This window comes from Columba livia, chromosome 29 (assembly GCF_036013475.1).
Source record: "Columba livia isolate bColLiv1 breed racing homer chromosome 29, bColLiv1.pat.W.v2, whole genome shotgun sequence".
Classification (NCBI taxonomy): Eukaryota; Metazoa; Chordata; class Aves; order Columbiformes; family Columbidae; genus Columba; species Columba livia.
In genome coordinates, this window is record NC_088630.1 from 2,147,381 (window position 1) to 2,168,371 (window position 20,991).

A 20,991-nucleotide genomic window follows, 5' to 3' on the forward strand; every position below is an offset into this window, starting at 1 on the left:
TAATTTTTAGTTTTAAAACATTTGTCTGTGGAATGAAGGCGATATGGCAGGAGGCATTTGTGGGCACCGAGATGCGTTAAGAAATGAAGTGGTGAGTAAACAAAGACTGTGCTGGAAATGGAGGGGAAGGATCTCCTGGTGAAATAAGGAAGAGCGCAATCACTGATTTTCTTAAAACTCAGGTTATTTTCTACTGTTTTTCATGGCTTTCTTTGATAGAAATTGAATTTGAGATCGTTACCAACTGTAACTCACCTGTGCCGCTTGAGAAGCCAGAGGTTTGACCATGTGAGCCAGCACTGGCCCTTGTGGCCAGGAAGCCAATGGGACCTGGGGTGGGTTAGAAGGGGGTGGTCAGTAGGTCAGAGAGGTTCTCCTGCCCCTCTGCTCTGCCCTTGAAAAAAGGGTTTAGTTCAGATACTATCAGAATACACTTGGGGAACATATATCTATATATATACATATATAATATAGACAGCCATAGCACCCTGAGAATACCTGATCTTGGAAGCTAAGCAGGGTCGGGCCTGGTCAGTACTTGGATGGGAGACCAGCTGGGAATCCCGGGTGCTGTGGGCTGAGCCAGCACTGGCCCTTGTGGCCAGGAAGCCAATGGGACCTGGGGTGGGTTAGAAGGGGGTGGTCAGTAGGTCAGAGAGGTTCTCCTGCCCCTCTGCTCTGCCCTGGGGAGACCACACCTGGAATCTTGTGTCCAGCTGTGGCCCCTCAGTTCCAGCAGGACAGGGAGGTGCCAGAGCCTGGCCCAGGCTGCCCAGGGGGTTGTGGAGTCTCCTTCTGTGCAGACATTCCAACCCGCCTGGTTCCTGTGTAACCTCATCTGGGTGTTCCTGCTCCATGGGGGGATTGCACTGGATGAGCTTTCCAGGTCCTTCCAACCCCTGACACTCTGGGATTCTGTGATGTGACTGTTCAAAGTTGGGCAGAGCAGCTTCTCTGTCACATCAGCGCGTGGTCATGGGTGACGGTGGGTTGGGACGGACATTTCTTGTCATGCTCAGAGGCGATTCTGTGACTGTCAGAGCGTTATTCTTATGAAACCAACTGAATTTGCCGCTAGCATTGGGTGTAACTGATCTTTTTCTGCACTCACACTAGTGAAATCAATGCTTATTTGTTGTGTCGGTGATGCCAGCAGCGCGGGTACCGGCTTTGGAATACGGTGATTGGTGTGTGTTGGATACTGGGCAGGCTGCTGCTCGGTGGGTCCTGTGTCGAAGCTGCTCTTGCTGCTGAGAAGGCAGCTGATGGTTTCCCTCACAAATATGTTCTCTTTAGGAACTATTTTCTCTTTATTAAGCAAATCTGGTGTTGCGTGGGTTTGGTGTGGGCAAACTGTGGAAAAAAGAGACAGGTAACCGACTCAGACATTGGAACAGGCTGCCGGGGCAGTGCTGTCAGCGTCCATGGAGGGGTTTAAAAGGTGTTTAGATTAAGTTTAGCAACATGGGTTGGGTTATGACTGGACTCGATGATCCTGAGCGTCTCTTCCAACCAAAATGACTCTATGATCCTATGAAGTGCAGTTCCCTGGATCTCTTTGGTTCGTGGCCGCTCGTGCCCAACTGAAGTGTCATGGAACGTCACTGCAAACGCCAGTGGGAGTGTTTGCTGGGCTCCTGGTGCTCCCGTAGCCTTCCGGGGGTGAATTGGGCCATGTCCTTTCCTGCTGAAAGAGGAGAGAGGTGCCAAAGGGCTGGCAGGCACCCCACGTCCTGCAGCACCGGGCAGAGCCCCAAGCTTGTCCCAATGTCCCCCCAAAAGCAGGAGGCCGAGGGGAACAACGCAACGCTATTCATAAATCATTTGTAGAGGACATAAAAGCCACATCCCCAGCTTTGAAAGCATCCGCCGCATCTCCAGAAGGGACCAAACGTTCCTGAGTGTGAGATGCTGAGGAGCTGCAGGTGGAGGGGAAGGTTCTGGAGATGCTGCTCTGCAAACGAGCCTCGTTCTTCCCAACGCCGGATTCACATCCTACCAGCCCCGTTTCCTTCGCAGCGCCTCCGGTGCGGCGATAGCCGAGGTGTGTGCTGCTTCAAACTTCCCACAAATAAGCTTTTTTAAGGCCATTAAATAAGCCGCTTCTCTGAATTGTGGGGAATTGCGGATCTGCTTGAATCATGGGAAGTTTTCCAAGATTTCTCTTTCCTTTTTTCCTCTCCAGCATTTGCCAGAAGCTTTTGCATCACGGGTCTTGTAACGCAGACGTACGGCATCCATAGGAACGAGTCAGCTGGTCGCTTTTCCTTGCGGTAGGACGCAGTGATCTTGGTTTATCTAAGGAAACTGAACTTTCCAGTGGCCTGTTAATTGATATTTAAAGGAGAAACAGTGTGACCTAGAAACAGAACCTGGGTACAGGAGTCGAAGCTCCTGAGTTCGGGTTCCAGCCCTGCAAGCGCTCTTGGCCGAGCTGCTTCTGTTTGCCCCGTTTCATTGTACAAAACGGGAGTCGTGACTCTCGGGAGAATTGGGGAGTCACTGTGTTTTGCTATTTGCAAAACAAAGAATCGTGGAAAAACTCTCTCTGGTACTTACAGAAAGACAAAAAGGAGCTAAATTAGCCCCAAAATCTGCCACCTCTGAGCAATCACCTTCCAGTTCCTGGCCTGGAGCGCATGGTTGAAGCAGGTACATGAACCTCCTTGTGCAAACAGAACTCAAGAACCTACCCGTGTGAGCATCCCCAGCACAGCGAGCGAGGATCGCCCTGTGGGCTTGTCTTCCTTCAGCGTTTGCTCTTTTATTTCCCCAACCTTAGTAGTATTTCTATTTTTGTAATGTTTTCCATCTTTTAGATCTTCTCTTCCCTGGATGGCCCAGGCCGTCACTATTGCTAACCCAATTCTCACCCTCTTCTTTCTCGTTGAATGTCTCTTTTGCCATGTCTTGGTCCTTTCCCTCAGTTAACTTCCATTTCACTGGGTTCGACTCTCGCACTTGCCACAGGACGAGGTAAAGTTGCCCATGTTCCCGCAATGTCACCATTTACAAGGCTATAGAAGAATATTCTGGGAGCTGAGACCATATATAAACTCAGGTGGCTTAAATTCAAGGGACAAATCAGTTGTAGGGTCTGAGGATCATCCTGGAGCATCTGAGGATCCTCCTGGTGCGTTCCTGCCAACCCAGTGACTTGCAGCTTCTTCACATCACGCGAGGGTTTGGAAATCCGCCCTCCGGTCCAGAATGTCACCCCGGCTGACACAGGGATGGAGCGGGAACATCCGCCTCCCGTGTGCCGCGAGGAGCCTCCGCTCGTGGCGTCCGATGGTCCCGCAAGCTCACGGAACCATCACGGGTTTTGCGTTTCACCGACGTCACGGGAAGCGTCGGGACCGTCCCAAAAATCCGCCTTTTCTCCTCATTTCCAAAAGCTTTTTTCAGGTCTTGCGTGTTTCACGTTACTTTTCTTCCGCTCTATCTCTCCAATAGGGTTAAAGGGATCGGTAAGAGTAAGCAGAATGTTTTATTTAGATCAGGAATGTTTTATTCGATAAATATAAAAAACGTTGAGGGTTTTTCCTAATTGCAGTGAGTTTAAAGCAAGAACAAAATGTGGCAGATGCTTTTTTCCCCATAAGATTTTCAATGGTGAAGAATAAGTTACGGAGAAACAATAAATTTATCCTCTTGTGTGGGGGGATGGAGAAATAAATACGAAGGAAAGACACCTCCGTGAGCCAAAATATTGGAAAATATCTTGCGTTGACGTTTAATTCTGTCCATACGTCTTCACCCTATGGGGTGCCAGAGCTCCCTGTACATTCATTCTGACAGTATCTGCGTTGAAGGAACCTGCTCAGGGTGTCAGCACAAAGTCGCCGCTCTCTCTTGATGCTGAGACTAAGGCAGCCGCCACTCGCCGCTGCAGGAATACGGGTCCATATGTTCTCGGGCTCTTCATAAAGCTGGTTTGGTTTTTCCTGCAATCTTCTGCCCACTCCTCCGCACTTTTCAGCCATTACAGAAACGAAGTGGTTTAAATCTCCATAGAACCGAATGCTTTTTGCCACCGTTGTCGCGCTCCCCAGCACAGCTGCTTCAATGCACTGTTTTACAAATAGATGTAGAGAAGGCTTATCTCTTATGATCTTCTTTTTATATCCCTGAACCCCAGGCTGGTTGGGCTGCAGGACCTCTGGAGGTCCCCCAGCCCCAGATCTGCTCACACAGGGTCACCAGAGCGGATCACACAGGGTCACCAGAGCAGATCACCCAGGATCCCAGGTGGGTTCGAATGTCTCAGAGAAGGAGACTCCACACCCGCTCTGGGCAGCCTGGGCCAGGCTCTGGCACCTCCCAGCAAAGACGTTTCTCCTCATGATGTTCACATGGACCCTCCTGTGTTTGTCTGTGCCCGTTGCCCCTCACCCTGGCGTCGGGCACCACTGAACAGAGTCTGGTCCATCCGCTGGTACCCACCCTGAGATATTGATCCCGTTGATCACATCCCTCTCCATCTGAGCAGCCCCAGTTCTCCCAGTCTCTCTTCATAAGAAAGGTGCTCTATGCCCCTCAGTATCTTCGTAGCTACCACTGGATTCCCTCTGCTAATTACTTGTCTTTCTTCAACTGGGGGTCCAGACCTGGCCCCAGTTCTGCAGATGGGGCTTTACCAGGGCAGAGCAGAGCGGGAGGAACAACCTCCCTGACCTGCTGCCCACACTCTTCTCAATGCCCCCCAGGTACCGTTGGCTTCTTTGCCACACGTCACATTGGTGACTCACGGTCAGCCTGTTGTTGACCAGAACTCCAGGTCCTTCTGTGCAGCGCTGTGTTCCTGCAGGTCACCCCAACCTGTGCTGGTGCCGGGGGTTGTTCGTCCCCAGGTGCAGGACGCTGCGTTGTTAACCTTCATCAGGTTCTTCTGCCCAGTCCAGCCTGTCCAGGTCTCTGGATGGCAGCGCAGCCTCTTGGTATCATCAGCAAACCTGAGGGTGCACTCAGTCTCTTCGTCCAGATCGTTGATGAACAGGTTGAACAGAACTGGACCCAACACTGAGCCCTGGGGATCCCCACTAACTACAGGTAAACCAGACTCTGCACCGTCGATCACAACCCTCCGGGCTCTGCCATCACCATCCCGAGCTTGATATGAGCGGGTTGTGAGACGGTGTCACAGGCCTCGCTGAACTAACAGCACAACATTTCTGAGGTCTCTGTGAAGCGCAGATTCCAGCCAACTTTAAGTGGCCAGAAGAGCCTTCTTCACAACCCTTTAGCAACCAGCTGAGGCTTTGGGAAGTTCAGCCAGGCTTCGGCTCCTAGAAGGCGGCTACAAAATGCCGTTCTCCAGGTATCGCCTTTCGTCAAGTTCTGAGCTTCGCCTTAGCAGATCTTAAAAGGGCTTAAGGATGTTCTTGGACCTGACCCAGCAAATGTTTTAAGAGCAGGCAGCCATTTTGAAATGGGGTTTGAATATGTCAGCAGCAGAAAGAACAACTAAGGTGAGGCTTTAAATTGCCGAATGCTTTTTGGCTTTTGTGCTCTCCTTTCTGTTGATGAGACCAAGAGAAGACTTGCCCAGGGTTTTAGAAGTTACCCAGGGGAACCAGAGCTCTTGGAACCGTCAGAATCGATGAGCAGATGGGAACGTAAAGCACTTTCCTGGTGTTGGAGCTGCACCAAGCCCAGTTAGGACGGGCTTTGGACACGGGAATAAGTTCAACAAGCGTTATGGTCCAAAAAGAGAAGCCTGGGCAGGGCGTGGAAGAGCTGCTGTTACCACAGGGAACGCCCCATTTCTGCATCGATCCTGGTGAAAGAGCTGCTGAAAATGCGCGGTTCCATGTTTTCACTCCAGGGTGCCAAGGAAGGAGTCTCTGAGCGTCCATACGGAGCAGCCGACACCCGCCTTCCCAACCAGGCCTGGCTCGCTCTTCTAGGACAGGCCTAAAGTCTTTGGGTTGGAGCATCACACACAGGGCTGCATCTCCGCGTGAAGGATGGTTTATTCTTGGCCTAGAATCACTTTGGTTGGAAAAGCCCCCCAAGATCATCAAGTCCAACTGTTCCCCATGTCCTGAGAACCTCATGTCCGTCTGTCCAACCCTCCAGGGATGGTGACTCCAGCACTGCCCTGGGCAGCCTGTTCAATGCCCCACAGCCCTTTGGGGAAGAAATTGTTCCCCAGACCCATCTTGCTGAGCTGTATCTGAGCAAACCGCCGGCCTCCCGCAGTGATTGTTTTCCCCATGTAGACACAATGAACCTGAACCACCTCACAGAACAACCGTGGGGGGGGTCGGCGAAATTTCCTTGGCCTTTGTGCCCACATAATATTCAGCACAGTCACAGCGGCGATTTCATCGCTTAAAAGGTGGCGTAGATTTTAAATCTTCACAAGCGATGCCCGTGAGCATCCCGGAGCGGTGGGTCCTGCTGCGGCGCCTTTGCAGGCGACAGCGGGAGATTCAAACAGGACCCGTGTGAGACTTGGATAGTTTGTGGTGTCAGGGAAGGACAGACCGGCAACTCTTAGAATGGGGCGTCCCGTCACCACTCTGATGCACAGCTTTGAAAAACCGATGGCCTTTTAGATCGTCGTTACAACGTTCTTGATGCTGCAATTTAAGAGCGGCCCAGGATTGGCTTTAAAGCGCTTTTCTTGGGAGTGGTTGTGCTAACTAATCCTTCTCACTTAGTGCCGAACCGCGATCCGATTTTGATTTCCTTTTCAAATAATTTACTGTTTACCCGTCTCGTGTAGCCAAATGAGCTCCAAGCTGGTATTAAGGTTGGTTTTGATTTTGCAGCTCCAGATGTGTGTGGTTCTCCCAGTGCTTTCTGATTTGGGAGATGAAACCATGATGACCATGAGCCAGCACTGGCCCTTGTGGCCAGGAAGCCAATGGGACCTGGGGTGGGTTAGAAGGGGGTGGTCAGTAGGTCAGAGAGGTTCTCCTGCCCCTCTGCTCTGCCCTGGGGAGACCACACCTGGAATCTTGTGTCCAGCTGTGGCCCCTCAGTTCCAGCAGGACAGGGAACTGCTGCAGAGAGTCCAGCGCAGCCACCAAGATGCTGGAGGGAGTGGAGCATCTCCCGTGTGAGGAAAGGCTGAGGGAGCTGGGGCTCTGGAGCTGGACAAGAGGACACTGAGGGGGGACTCATTGCTGGGGATCAAGATGGAAAGGGGGAGTGTCAGGAGGATGGAGCCAGGCTCTTCTGGTGACAACCAGGGACAGGACAAGGGGCAATGGGTGCAAACTGGAACACAGGAGGTTCCACTTAAATCTGAGCAGAAACTTGTTGATGGTGAGGGTGGCAGAGCCTGGCCCAGGCTGCCCAGGGGGTTGTGGAGTCTCCTTCTGTGCAGACATTCCAACCCGCCTGGACACCTTCCTGTGTAACCTCATCTGGGTGTTCCTGCTCCATGGGGGGATTGCACTGGATGAGCTTTCCAGGTCCTTCCAACCCCTGACACTCTGGGATTCTGTGAAACGGTATCTCTGGTGATGGAGAGATAAGATCAATCCTGCCTCACGTTTCCAGATTCATTCCACAGGTCCCATGTAAAGTAACGTCTCGCTAATTAAAGGCAATGAGAGCGCAAGGAGTTGGTGCGACGACACGGAACGTGCCCAAAATGGCCTTCGGGCCTCGGTGTTTCTCTGTTAGCGCTTCTACCACGTGTGCGCTCAGATGGGATATTTTGCTCTGCTCTCTCTGGGGTGTTTAATAGAACGGATGGTTTGGAGCAGAATTATCCATGGTCACCGGTAGGTGTGTTTTACCCTAACGGGAGTTCATTAAGGAGATTATTGTTTTGTGGCCGTGAAAGTTGCTGGTCTTTAACGCTTTGATTTCCATGCATTAACTCTCCCTTTCTCTCTCTCTTTGTGTCTCCACAGACCTTTGTAGTCCTAAACAGAGGGAAAACACTCTTCCGATTTAGTGCCACACCTGCCTTGTACATTTTAAGTCCTTTTAATCTGTTTAGAAGAATAGCTATTAAAATTTTGATACATTCATATCCTTTTCATTACCGAGTTCCTTAGCCGGTGTGTGTTCATTGGCAAATCCCATCCCCATTGTCTCGTTGCTTGGTTCAAATGGTGTCTATGAATTATGGTGCCGAATCAGCCTCGGAGTCTATACAAAAACCCACTGTTTTGCATTAAAAATGTGCTTCTTTGGGCAAGGAAACATTTGGTTGATTTTCCCTGCTGAATTGTACCTATTTGTTCCCATCCTTAGTGCGCAGAAGTTTGGGAGCCAAGTTGATTTAAGGTTTTGCTTCATGTGAAGAGTTGAGCTCTAACCAGCCGCTAAACCTGTTAAATAGAAATGGTTAAATACAATTAGTAGTTAGAAAAGCACCTTAGATGTAATTAGTTGCTAATTTCTTGCCCTTTTGGCATCTCTCAAACTTCCTTCTAATGGCAAAGCTGTTCCAAAATGTTCCGGGGTTGAGCTTCCCAAACATCAGCTGGTATTAGAGATAAATAGGAGTGTATTGGATGAGCTGCCCTGCTTGTTAATTGATGTGTAGGAAGTGCCTCTGAAACGGAAACGTCTTCATTTTGGTTTTAGAGGCTTCGCTTCCTGCACCTAAGGTGATTTTTGGGGGGGTCTGAGGTGATTTTTGGGTGCTCTAAAGTGATTTTTGGGAAGCTCTAAGGTGATTTTTTGGGGGGTCTAAGGGGGTTTGGGGGGCTCTAAGGTGACTTTTGGGCAGCTCTAAGGTGATTTTTAGGGGGTTGAGTTGATTTTTGGGGGCTCTGAGGTGACTTTTGGGGAGCCCTAAGGTGATATTTAGGGGGCTCTGAGGTGATTTTTGGGTCTCAAGGTGATATTTAGGGGGCTCTGAGGTGATTTTTGGGGGCTCTGAGGTGATTTTTGGGTCTCTAAGGTGATATTTGAGGGGTTCTGAGGTGATTTTTGGGGTCTCTAAGGTGACTTTTGGGGGCTCTGAGGTGACTTTTGGGGGCTCTGAGGTGATTTTTGGGGGCTCTGAGGTGATTTTTGGGTCTCAAGGTGATATTTGAGGGGCTCTGAGGTGATTTTGGGGGGTCTAAGGTGGTTTGGGGGGCTCTAAGGTGACTTTTGGGCAGCTCTAAGGTGATTTTTAGGGGGTTGAGTTGATTTTTGGGGGCTCTGAGGTGACTTTTGGGGAGCCCTAAGGTGATATTTAGGGGGCTCTGAGGTGATTTTTGGGTCTCAAGGTGATATTTAGGGGGCTCTGAGGTGTTTTTTGGGGCCTCTGAGGTGATTTTTGGGTCTCTAAGGTGATATTTGAGGGGTTCTGAGGTGACTTTTGGGGCCTCTGAGGTGATTTTTGGGGCCTCTGAGGTGATTTTGGGGGCTCTAAGGTGATTTTTGGGTCTCTGAGGTGATATTTGAGGGGCTCTGAGGTGATTTTTGTGGTCTCTAAGGTGACTTTTGGAGGCTCTGAGGTGATTTTGGGGTCTCTAAGGTGATATTTGAGGGGCTCTGAGGTGATTTTTGGGGCCTCTGAGGTGATTTTTGGGTCTCTAAGGTGATATTTGAGGGGCTCTGAGGTGATTTTTGGGGGCTCTGAGGTGATTTTGGGGTCTCTAAGGTGATATTTGAGGGGCTCTGAGGTGATTTTGGGGGCTCTGAGGTGATTTTTGGGTCTCTAAGGTGATATTTGAGGGGTTCTGAGGTGATTTTTGGGGGCTCTGAGGTGATTTTGGGGTCTCTAAGGTGATATTTGAGGGGCTCTGAGGTGATTTTTGGGGGCTCTGAGGTGACTTTTGGGGGCTCTGAGGTGATTTTGGGGGCTCTGAGGTGATTTTGGGGTCTCTAAGGTGATACTTGAGGGGCTCTGAGGTGATTTTGGGGGCTCTGAGGTGATTTTTGGGTCTCAAGGTGATATTTGAGGGGCTCTGAGGTGATTTTGGGGGCTCTGAGGTGATTTTTGGGTCTCAAGGTGATATTTGAGGGGTTCTGAGGTGATTTTTGGGCCCTCTGAGGTGATTTTGGGGGCTCTGAGGTGATTTTTGGGTCTCAAGGTGATATTTGAGGGGCTCTGAGGTGATTTTGGGGGCTCTGAGGTGATTTTTGGGTCTCAAGGTGATATTTGAGGGGTTCTGAGGTGATTTTTGGGCCCTCTGAGGTGATTTTGGGGGCTCTGAGGTGATTTTTGGGTCTCAAGGTGATATTTGAGGGGCTCTGAGGTGATTTTGGGGTCTCTAAGGTGACTTTTGGGGGCTCTGAGGTGATTTTGGGGGCTCTGAGGTGATTTTGGGGGCTCTGAGGTGATATTTAGGGGGCTCTGAGGTGATTTTTGGGTCTCAAGGTGATATTTAGGGGGCTCTGAGGTGTTTTTTGGGGCCTCTGAGGTGATTTTTGGGTCTCTAAGGTGATATTTGAGGGGCTCTGAGGTGATTTTTGGGGGCTCTGAGGTGATTTTGGGGCCTCTGAGGTGATTTTGGGGGCTCTGAGGTGATTTTTGGGGGCTCTGAGGTGATTTTGGGGGCTCTGAGGTGATTTTTGGGTCTCAAGGTGATATTTGAGGGGCTCTGAGGTCATTTTGGGGGCTCTGAGGTGATTTTTGGGTCTCTAAGGTGATATTTGAGGGGCTCTGAGGTCATTTTGGGGGCTCTGAGGTGATTTTTGGGTCTCTAAGGTGATATTTGAGGGGCTCTGAGGTGATTTTGGGGGCTCTGGGGTGCTGTAAGGAGCCACACGAGTGTCCCGTTGATCCTTGACTCTGTCCCACAGTATTTAGCATGATCATTATGTGCACTATTTTGACCAACTGTGTATTCATGACTTTTAGTAACCCACCCGAATGGTCCAAGAATGTGGAGTAAGTAACACTTCTTGTGCTTTAAAATCTCCTAATTCTGTTGTTTTATACCACGAACTCTGTTCCTACTCACATTTAAGTTAATACGAATACAAACCACCTTTTAGAGCCGCTGTTTTTACCCAAAAGTGTTTGTAATTCATTCTTTTCCCCACTAAACCGACACCTTTACCACCCTCTTCAATCTCCTCACCGCAGATACACGTTCACCGGGATTTACACGTTTGAATCGCTCGTGAAGATCATCGCGCGCGGTTTCTGTATAGACGGCTTCACCTTCCTGCGCGACCCGTGGAACTGGCTGGATTTCAGCGTCATCATGATGGCGTAAGTGGCGTTGGCGCCTTATTTCGGCTCCTCGTGGCACACGGGGGTGGGATGAGACCTCAGGAACAGGGTGGGTGTGCAAGGAGAGAATCAGTGAAGGAAAACTCAAGCGAATCCCCAATCTTGCTTGATTTTCCCAAGGGAAGCGGTAACCTGGTGCAGTCACACATTGAAAATGCAGCTTCACGGAGTCGCTGCTGCAAAAAGCATCATTTTCCCTAAACTGCCGGTATTAATAACACACTTTATACCAGCACATGGCATTGCAGGTTGCTCATGTGTTTAAACACAACGCTGGGAGCCAAACGGGTTGAAATTCTCGTCCCTCTTGGGCTTGTGCATTCAGATCGAGCATCATTAACCCGTCCCGATGAAGGCGCAATGGCAGGAAGGAGACACGGTGTTTTCCTCCCTCATTCTCTCCTGCGCTCGGCCCGTGTTGCTCTGATAAGGGATCCTGGGGTGTCTGAGCTCACAGATAACCAGGAGATGCACAGATTTCTGGGTCTTCCCTTAATTGCATAAAGCGCCTCGTTGGGGCTGCGTTCTGCAGCTAAGACGGCTGCTTTCCCGGAGTTTCTGCTCTTCTCCTACATGCTTTTTAGCCATCTATTAAAACATACGCAAAGAGTTGGACGCTGTACCTAAAAAGCAAACATAAACGGGGTCTGCACAGTGTAAACTCCCCCGTTCCGTGCACACAGACCCATGAATTGGTTATTTCCTTTGTTTCTTGATAAACTCACAAATAACAGCTCGCCAGCTTTACAAGGCCCAGCGCGTTGATCTTAACGCGCTAAACCTCCAGCTGCTCCGACTCTGTCGCTCCTCATTTCCAATGAGGTTGCCCATACACTTCAAACACAACCTATTTTTGCGTGGCAAGGGCTGCAACACGCCTGTGCATTATTTAGATCCTTTTTATGGAGCACTCAAGGCCCTTCTGCACCGGGAAGGAGCTTGAATACTGTGCATTTCTTTCTTTATATATACCCTGTTTGCTTTCTGACAGCACAGAGGAAATAATCTATTCCAAGCCGTGGTAAAATACAACTCAGGCTCTTCCTGAGCCCCTTATCCTCTGTGTATCTCGGGTTTATCCCTCTGTAAGAAGGGGATGATCGTTCCTACCGGTGGCTCAGGCAGGTGGTGCAGGGTACAAACCAAGGATGCTGATCAAAGCAAAAATGATCGTGCTTTACTAAAACCATGACTAAACCTGAAACCGCTGACCCGAGGGGATGTCACCGCGTCTCCTCAAACGTTGACAGCCGTACACTTTCATTCTGTAGCAATAGTGTTACATTTTCAAGTCCTATACAGGCGAGAGCGCCAGTGTCTGAGCTGGTCCTTGCAGTGGGGAGACACTTAAACTGTGTTCTGGCTCTGAAATTGTCCGTCTCTCCCTTTTAAACGCTAATCCTAGAGCATTTTTAAATGACGAGCTGTTTCCTGCAAACGAACAACTGTGTGAAAAGGACGGTGACCCCGACGGTGCCATTAACTCTGGTTTAATTCTGCAGGTATATAACAGAGTTTGTAAACCTAGGCAATGTTTCAGCTCTGCGCACTTTCAGGGTTCTGAGAGCTTTGAAAACTATTTCTGTAATCCCAGGTAAGGTTGGTGTTAGCTGTGGGTGCAGGCCCTGTGAGTGCCGTATTGCTTTGTCTGTACTCGGTGGTGGATTTCGGTGTGTGTTTTGTCACTGTGTTCTCTGTGTGTGACCTCCCTCATTGCAGATATGTCACAGAGTTTGTGGACCTGGGGAATGTCTCAGCATTGAGAACTTTCAGAGTTCTCCGAGCTTTGAAAACTATCTCTGTTATTCCAGGTGAGAACCGTTAAGCATTAAAGGCTGGTTTGCGTGTATCTGTTCCCGTATCTCCCGTTCTTCCCGCATCGCTTATTCCTCAGAAGTGGCACTGGAATATTTTTGATGGGCTTTGCAGTCTGTATAAACTGTAGTTGGAAATTACGGCTTTTGGGCCATCAAATTATAGGATGGACAGCCTGCTGTTCCGTACTCCTTTATCTACATATGCATGTGGCTGTTTGATCTCCGAAATAAAGCCAGGCCTAAAGTTTAGTTCCAGCTGAATAAAGGGTCAGGCACTCCCTTGCTCCTCAGGCTGTGTCATCCCATTATCACCAGCGTTCCTGATGGAACAAGTTCATAAAGCAAGCGAGCAAAACCCGACCAAGATTAAACCTTTTTGCGTGAGGCTGCGTCAGGTACGTGGGGTCAGGTCGTGTTTGATCTGACGCTGCTCACCCCACCTCTGTCTTCAGAAAAACGCTGCCAGGTTGGGATCCACCGAGTCAAACGGAGCTTTGGTTTGCGTTGGTGTCTTGTGGTGGAACCGGTTGTCGGCTGATTATTCCTGCCTGGTTCCAGTGCTGCGCAGAGCTGGGCTTTGCAGGACCATCGCTTCCAAAGCCGCCTCTAGACTCAGTCTGGGTGTCAGGGTGAGCGATGTCCCTTCCTCTGTCCTGAGAAACATCACGGACTGAGGACGGGATTCCCATCCTGAATTCCTGTATAAAAAGCCCCGTGCAGACGGGTCCTCAAAAGCGTCCCTAATTTTAAGGTCAAGCTCAAGACTCAGTTTTCACATCCGCAGCTTTCCAGTTTTCAGGTGCTCGACCTGTCTCAGGGTAGGCACCCTAAATAACCTCTTAATGAGTGTTGCTCTTCTATTTCTTTGTGCTTTCCTAATGCATTAAGTTATAATGGTTCTTTTGCTTTCTCAGGCTATATACATTTGCCAGACAACAGCCTATGGAACTCTAGGGCCCACCACTCCTGTCCCATTGCAGACTGCTAAACCCATCAGCTGCACATGGCTGTTGTGCATGATGTTAAGTGGCTCCTGCTTTCCTTGCACCGAATGAGGCTGCTAGAACAACCTCCTTACTTAGCGTCCCTTAATGTTCGGCAGTGCACCCCCAAAGAGCAAAAGCTCTTTGCTAATTGCAGTTCGCAGTGCACTGGAGGGACCTGAAGGGGTTCACCGCCTCGCTCAAACAAGAGCATCCCTGTTCAGAGCAGTTCGCTGTGCGTTTCGCTTTCCAAAGCGAAGGCGACGCAGGTTGCTCGGTGCGGCAGCATGCGGAGCAGCAGAACCGTGCCCTTTTGTGTCATTCTTTCCAAACGACTCAAAATTAATGGAGTTTCCCCCTTATTTCCAATGAATCTGAGCCCTTCCTGTGCTTCTCACTAACGGCACAGTTTGCTGGGTTATTGAAGGGGTGGTTTGCTGGGTTATTGAAGGGGTGGTTTGCTGGGTTATTAAAGGGGTGGTTTGCTGGATTATTAAAGGGGTGGTTTGCTGGCCGCTTGTTAAAGGGCTGATTTGCTGCCGCAGCCGAGGGATCCAGTTTTAGTGCTGGGCGCGCTGAGCACGTCTGTAAAGGGCAGAATTGGGGTTATTTGTGCCCCCAAGGCTCTGGGACCCCCCGACTGGGGCCCCACAGCATTTGTGATTAACAACATGAGTGTAAAGCAGTTGTGGAAGAGCCTTTTTGGCTTATTTAACATGAATTTAGGCACAGAATGTTCTTTATGGGCTTGAGTGCTGTCATGTCTCAGGGAACAAGTGATTTTTAGAATATACTTAAAATACAAAGGGATTCCACCTCTGCCTCAGCGCATGTAACAGGAGGGGAGTTTGAACACTGAGCAAATGAGAAAATCGTCTTAGTGCTACAGTTAGGACTAATGATCAGTAATTAATTGGAATTGTCCTCAGCGTGGTTTTCAGACAAGATAAAAATGGGAAACGCTACCGGAACATTACATGACCCAACATCGACAGCCGGTCTGTGTGGGTTCGTGTGACACAAGTGGACGGTGGCACCGATGAGCTAAAATATAGACGTATTTATTTCACTTTATGGCTTGGCGGACCATACGAAACTCTATGGTGGTCTAAAGATATTGTTTAATTGGCTCCGGAGTTATTGGTGTTTGAATTGCCCGGTGCCATTGCCCGTGACACCCCCATTAAACAGGGACACGCAGGCTTGAGCTGCGCCTTGTTAAAACTGATTTGATGCTTGTGCCTGGACTGGGGACACTCTTGCTGCCAGTTTATCCCCTTGGTTCAACCCCCTATTTTCCTTAAAATACTGTGGGAGAACAACACACAAACCAGAACCACAGGCGGCGGTGGCTGCACGTGCCATGGTGCGTATTGGAGCAGCGGGACGAGCGTGCGAACCGTGGCATGGTGGTTATTTATCAGCCAAAATGTGCTCTGGGTTGGATTAGGCCTTGGGCATCCATGAAAAGTTTTGAAGGTTGAAATAAAATACATTAAAAAAATTATTCCTCCGTAAGAATTCCTTTTTACCGATGGATTTTTGGATCTGGGTGTTCCCGGTGCGGGTCAGACCTGTGTTGGTGTGGGAAGGTTTATTGCAGACTGGCATCTGAACAGCCCCAAGTTCCGCTGGATCTGTCATTTATTTGTTTTGTTCCCCCTTCCCCACTCACTTGTAGACACGAGGTCATCCCGTTTAACACCAGAAAGGCTGATTTAAGGGCTGTAACACCGTGTTATGTCCCTATCCCCAAATTCTTGCTTGTCCAGATCAGCGTTAGTGCTGTTTCTTCCCCCGGTTCACGGGTGGCTCCTGTTACACACCAGCCTGGGCTGGCAGACCACAGAATCACAGAATGGACTGGGTTGGAAGAGCCCTCAGAGACCATCAAGTCCAACCCTCGGTCCAACTCCAGTCCATTGACTAGATCATGGCACTAAGCGCCATGTACAATCTCAGTTTAAAAACCTCCAGGACGGTGAGTCCAGCACCTCCCTGGGCAGCCATTCCAATCCTGACCACTCTCTCTGCAAAGAATTGCTTTCTAATCTCCAGCCTCAACTTCCCCTGGCAGAGTTGAAGCCCATGGCCCCTTGTCCTATTGCTGATGCCTGGGAGAAGAGCCCAATCCCCACCTGGCTAGAACTGCCCTTCAGGTAGTTCTAGAGAGTGCTGAGCTCAGCTCTAAGCCTCCTCTTCTCCAGACTAAACAAGCCCAGCTCCCTCAGCAGGATTCTTGGCTTATGCCTGAGTTTAGTTTTATTAATGTTAGTGAGCTTTGCCTATTAACGATCCCAACAGCCTCGGTAACGCCCGACGAGCCAGCGCTCTGGCTGAAATCCAAACCCCACCATCCCAACCAAGCACTTCAGCTCCCACAGGGAAAGGGGACGCGCGGGACCGCTTCACTTAGAAGCTTCAGGTGTAGAGCAGTTCAACAGGTATTTGCTCTTTTTAGGTAGTATTTTTGGCCAATAAGCCAGGTTTAAACACAACTAAACACATCCACGGGGAGGTTTGTAGCAGCGTATCTTGATTTAATGTCTGTTGAGACAAAGCAATGACTCCTGAGCGCTTTGCACCCCGTGCTGCAAGGCTTGGGTGTTCTGAGTGATGGGGTGATAGAAGACTATAGGCAAAATAGAAGAGTTCACCAGTACGTAGCAGTTCCAATTCCAGTTGAGGGTAAGGAAGGAGAGGTATCAACCATAAAACAATTTGGAAGGGAAAGTTTACGTTTCCAGGCAGAAATTGAATCAGATAAACAGAGAGATTGAAGAGCTTCAAGATTTAAGAACAAGGAAAAAGAAGAGTTACGTATGGAATGGCAAGACATGAGATTATGGGCATATTTCCTCACTCCACTGCTAGCCAGCCCATCCCTATCTCCCGCACAATATACATCAGCCACTATTAAACTGTTAACTGTCCGCTGGGAAATGGTCTGAGGGCTGGTTGGTGTTTTGCTCTGTTCCAACCATCGAAACCCGGGAGCTCGGTTCATCCGTCACCTTCATCGTACTGTGTGGGGAACCCCGAACACGCTTCATAGCAACATGTATTGGGGTTTTCGATGCCTTTTCCCTCTCCGGGAGTGATTTCTAGTCTCGTTTGCTCCTCTGCAGGCCTGAAGACCATTGTGGGCGCCCTGATCCAGTCTGTGAAGAAGCTGTCGGACGTCATGATCCTCACGGTGTTCTGCCTCAGCGTCTTCGCGCTCATCGGCCTGCAGCTCTTCATGGGCAATCTGAGGAACAAGTGCGTGATCTGGCCGATTAACGTCAACGAGACTTTCCTGGATAACGGCTCGAAGGGCTTCGACTGGGAGGAATACACCAACAATATGTGTAGGTATTTCTGCAGAGATATTCCCTAAAAACACCTCGTTTGGCTTAATTCCACAGACCAGGATTGCTGACCTGCCTTATGGTGTGATGTGCCCAGCTTGGCGCGGGGAAAACCCCCTTCTTCGGGTGTTTTTCAGTTTTTAGAACCCTGTTAAGGTATTTATAGTTGGATTCATCCTTTTAGCAAGTCTTGGCTGTGCATTTTTACCCATTTTATCAAAAGTCCATCTTTTTCTGTTTTGTTTCTGATTAAATGCGGTCAATGGGAAGTGACTGCCCATGCAGATCCCTGTGCTGAGTGACAGAGAACACACGGGAGCTTGTTGGTCCCGCAGGATTTCAGAGCTGAAATGATGCTGTGGGTGATCAAAGAACCAACCTCTGAGCTTTTGGGACTTAATTTCCTCCTCCCTTCTCACAGCTGGTTTAAAACCTTTATCCAAAATGCTGCCCCGACTTCCAGAACGGGGTTTAAACTCAGGCACAGTTAGTGGAGCTGATGTTGTTTAAAGCTGAGTTGGTTTACTGATATATTTATCAGTAGGGGATGCAGAGGGCTCTTAAGTGAAGGTTTTTCTAGCGCTATATGTTAAATCCTCTACCTCCATATGTGTGCGCGTCTAATCTTTTCTTCTTATCTTCTTCAGCAAATTTTTACATCATTCCCGGCGCCCCTGATCCTTTGCTCTGTGGTAACAGCTCAGACGCAGGGTGAGTGTTGAGCTTTATTGAAATTGGAGACTCTTAATTACCATTGACATTGGCTAACGGCGGCAGAACCTTTGGAATATTTCCTTGTTGCTTCCTTTGTTATTTCATATATAAAAGCTTTCGCATTTCTTAATCTAATTATTAATCCCTGTTTGACTAAGACAAGGCAAGCTGACATTTCCATGTCATCTCAGGAGGCAGTTGCATCTAATGATCATTACGAGATTATTTCCCGCTGAATCCAATCATAGGAATCATCCGAGAAGTAGGGATGGAGGTTCAGAAATGCAAACGTTGGATGTGCTGTTGCCTCCGCTTGGTTTTTCACCCCGTCCTGCAGCTCTGAAGACCTGGCAGAACCTGGTCCATGTCCTGAAGTGTCTGTTGTCTCGTTCGCAGCCAATGTCCGGAGGGCTACACGTGCATGAAAGCGGGACGGAACCCCAACTACGGTTACACAAGCTTCGACACCTTCAGCTGGGCTTTCCTGGCTTTATTTCGCCTTATGACTCAGGACTTTTGGGAAAACTTGTATCAATTAGTAAGTAAACACTTTGCTTCAGCGTTCTGCAAGATGAGGATTGGGGGACAAGACAGGGAAGGAAAAGGTGATGGGCTTTGTATTTTCCTCTTGTCTGAATGAGTAACTACAAGTAAAGCCACCAGGAAGATGTTCCGTGTTTCCCTGTGACCTGAGGGTGGTTTGGGGACCTTGCTGCACGGCTTTTCCTCTCTTTGGTTTTGTTTTAAGGGAGTCAAAGCATTGAGCGTCGCACTGCCCTGAACCGTTTTCAGTTTGCGTGTGTGGGATGTTCCCACACAGGGAAACATCACAGGGAAACATGTTCCCACAGGGAAACATCACCTTTGTGTTGATGGCTGAGGAATGTGCAGTGTCCTAGTGCTTTGCACTGAGATGTTCAATCAATTTTCTTAGAAGCATTCAGGTCAAGAAACTTGGGGTCAGTTCAGCGCTGTCACTCTGAAGTTGCTTTCCCCTTTTCTCTTCCCTCTACCATATTTTTCTACTTCCAGACCTTACGAGCAGCAGGAAAAACCTACATGATCTTCTTTGTCCTGGTGATCTTCGTGGGCTCGTTCTACCTGGTCAATCTGATTTTGGCTGTGGTGGCCATGGCTTACGAGGAGCAGAACCAGGCCACGCTGGAGGAGGCCGAGCAGAAGGAGGCGGAATTCAAGGCCATGTTAGAGCAACTGAAAAAGCAGCAGGAAGAACAGGTGAGTGTTTCGACTGCATTTTCTTTTTTGATGCTTATACCTATTTGAAGGTTTATTTGCCTGTTATTACAGAGCAGTGATGTATAATAAAACAATACAGCAATGCCATGGCTGGTTTGCTCTGGCACCGCATCACTTGACGTTGTGCATTGTCTCTTCTCTGCTGCTGTTTTTTCTGTATTATATGCAGAAAACTCTTCTATTAAGGAAATTTTAAGTGTTCCCAGAGTGTCTGGGTAAGGGTGGGAATATCTTTGCAAGACAGACAAGTAAATCTTTGCTGGTCCTTTATCAAATGCTTATAACAAAGCTGAGGGACTGAGACTTTACCACCTCCAAAAAGTAGTTTAGAAAAAGTTTTACAAGTCCTGGCTGCAAGTTTCTTCCAAGAGAATGAAGAAGCATCTCAATCCTGTCCCAAAGACTTGTATTAATCTTTCTTAAAGCAGAAAACAGAGTATTAATCGTGGTAAATGTGATCTATTTTTCCCTTCTCTTGCCTGCACCCACAGGCGGCTGCCATGGTCACTTCGGCAGGGACGGTGTCTGAAGATGCGGTGGAGGATGACGGAGGGGGGAGGATGTCGCGGAGCTCCTCGGAGATCTCCAAACTCAGTTCCAAGAGCGCCAAGGAGCGTCGGAACAGGAGGAAGAAACGAAAGGACAAGGAGCTGTCGGAAGGAGATGAGAAGTGTGACAATGAGAAGGTGTTCAAGTCTGAGTCTGAGGACGGCATGAGGAGGAAAGCGTTCCGGCTCCCGGATAACAGGCTGGGAAGGAAATTTTCCATCATGAACCAGGTAGTTTTAATTTCCTTCGCTAATGGTTATGCTTGCTTGGAGCCGGGATCATATTCTAGTTTAGATCCTGATTAGGATGTCAAAGGAATTCGCCCACTGTCTTAAACTTGCAGCGGATCAGGAGGACACGTGGGGCCCAAGCTGGCACACACTTACCCCGCCATAAATTGTTCTGCGAGCCGTGCGTCTAACCAGCTCACTTCACCGCTGTGGCTCAGCCAGCCAAGAGTGAACAACTCTTGAAGCGCAGCTGACGATGAGTGGTGATGGTTTGCGTAGACCTGGAGAGGAGCAGAAACACTTGAGCAGCACTTGACACCCTGCGCCGCTTTGTTCCGCGCTCCTCACGCTGTTGTCGTTCTCTCTTTTCTCCCTCCCAGTCTCTCCTCAGCATCCCAGGCTCCCCTTTTCTCTCCCGACACAACAGCAAGAGCAGCATCTTCAGCTACAAAGGCCGATTCTGTGACCCGGTCTCGGAGAACGAGTTTGCGGACGACGAGCACAGCACGGTGGAGGAGAGCGAAGGCCGCAGGGATTCCCTCTTCATCCCCATCCGTGGCCGGGACCGCAGGAGCAGCTACAGCGGCTACAGTGGCTACAGCCAAGGCAGCCGCTCCTCGCGGATCTTCCCCAACCTGCGGCGGAACGTGAAGAGGAACAGCACGGTGGACTGTAACGGCGTGGTGTCCCTCATCGGCGGCCCGCCGTCCAGCATGCCCGGGGGACGCCTCCTGCCTGAGGTGAACACAGATACGGCAGCTCCGAGGAGGGTGTGAGGGGGGGGATGAGGAGGTAGCCCAGGCTTGGACTCTGGCGCTCGCCTCCTGTTCTGAACGCCGCCCCGCAAGCGAACCACGGGTTGAGAGTCTGTCCGTCTGTCTGAGCGCAGGCGATAACAACCCCAGGTTCCAGTATAAGTTGGGGAATGAGCTGTTAGAGAGCAGC

At 49.5% G+C, this 20,991-nt stretch overlaps 1 protein-coding gene across 6 annotated transcripts in view; it reads left to right on the forward strand.

Moving 5' to 3' along the window:
• The window catches only part of SCN8A (sodium voltage-gated channel alpha subunit 8), a 61,002-nt gene that overhangs the window by 11,795 nt on the left and 28,216 nt on the right, over positions 1 to 20,991 (forward strand). For 2 of the 6 annotated variants that reach the window (XM_065043628.1, XM_065043630.1), the window contains exons 3-12: positions 7,875 to 7,992; positions 10,708 to 10,798; positions 10,997 to 11,125; positions 12,649 to 12,740; positions 17,075 to 17,296; positions 17,944 to 18,007; positions 18,407 to 18,548; positions 19,043 to 19,246; positions 19,759 to 20,046; positions 20,427 to 20,786. In XM_065043628.1, coding sequence (XP_064899700.1) covers positions 7,875 to 7,992; positions 10,708 to 10,798; positions 10,997 to 11,125; positions 12,649 to 12,740; positions 17,075 to 17,296; positions 17,944 to 18,007; positions 18,407 to 18,548; positions 19,043 to 19,246; positions 19,759 to 20,046; positions 20,427 to 20,786 — 1,710 coding nt within the window. Of the gene's footprint in view, positions 1 to 7,874; positions 7,993 to 10,707; positions 10,799 to 10,996; positions 11,126 to 12,648; positions 12,741 to 12,865; positions 12,958 to 17,074; positions 17,297 to 17,943; positions 18,008 to 18,406; positions 18,549 to 19,042; positions 19,247 to 19,758; positions 20,047 to 20,426; positions 20,787 to 20,991 lie in introns of those variants that run through there. The other 4 variants (XM_065043629.1, XM_065043632.1, XM_065043634.1 and 1 more) reach the window with 4 other exon arrangements.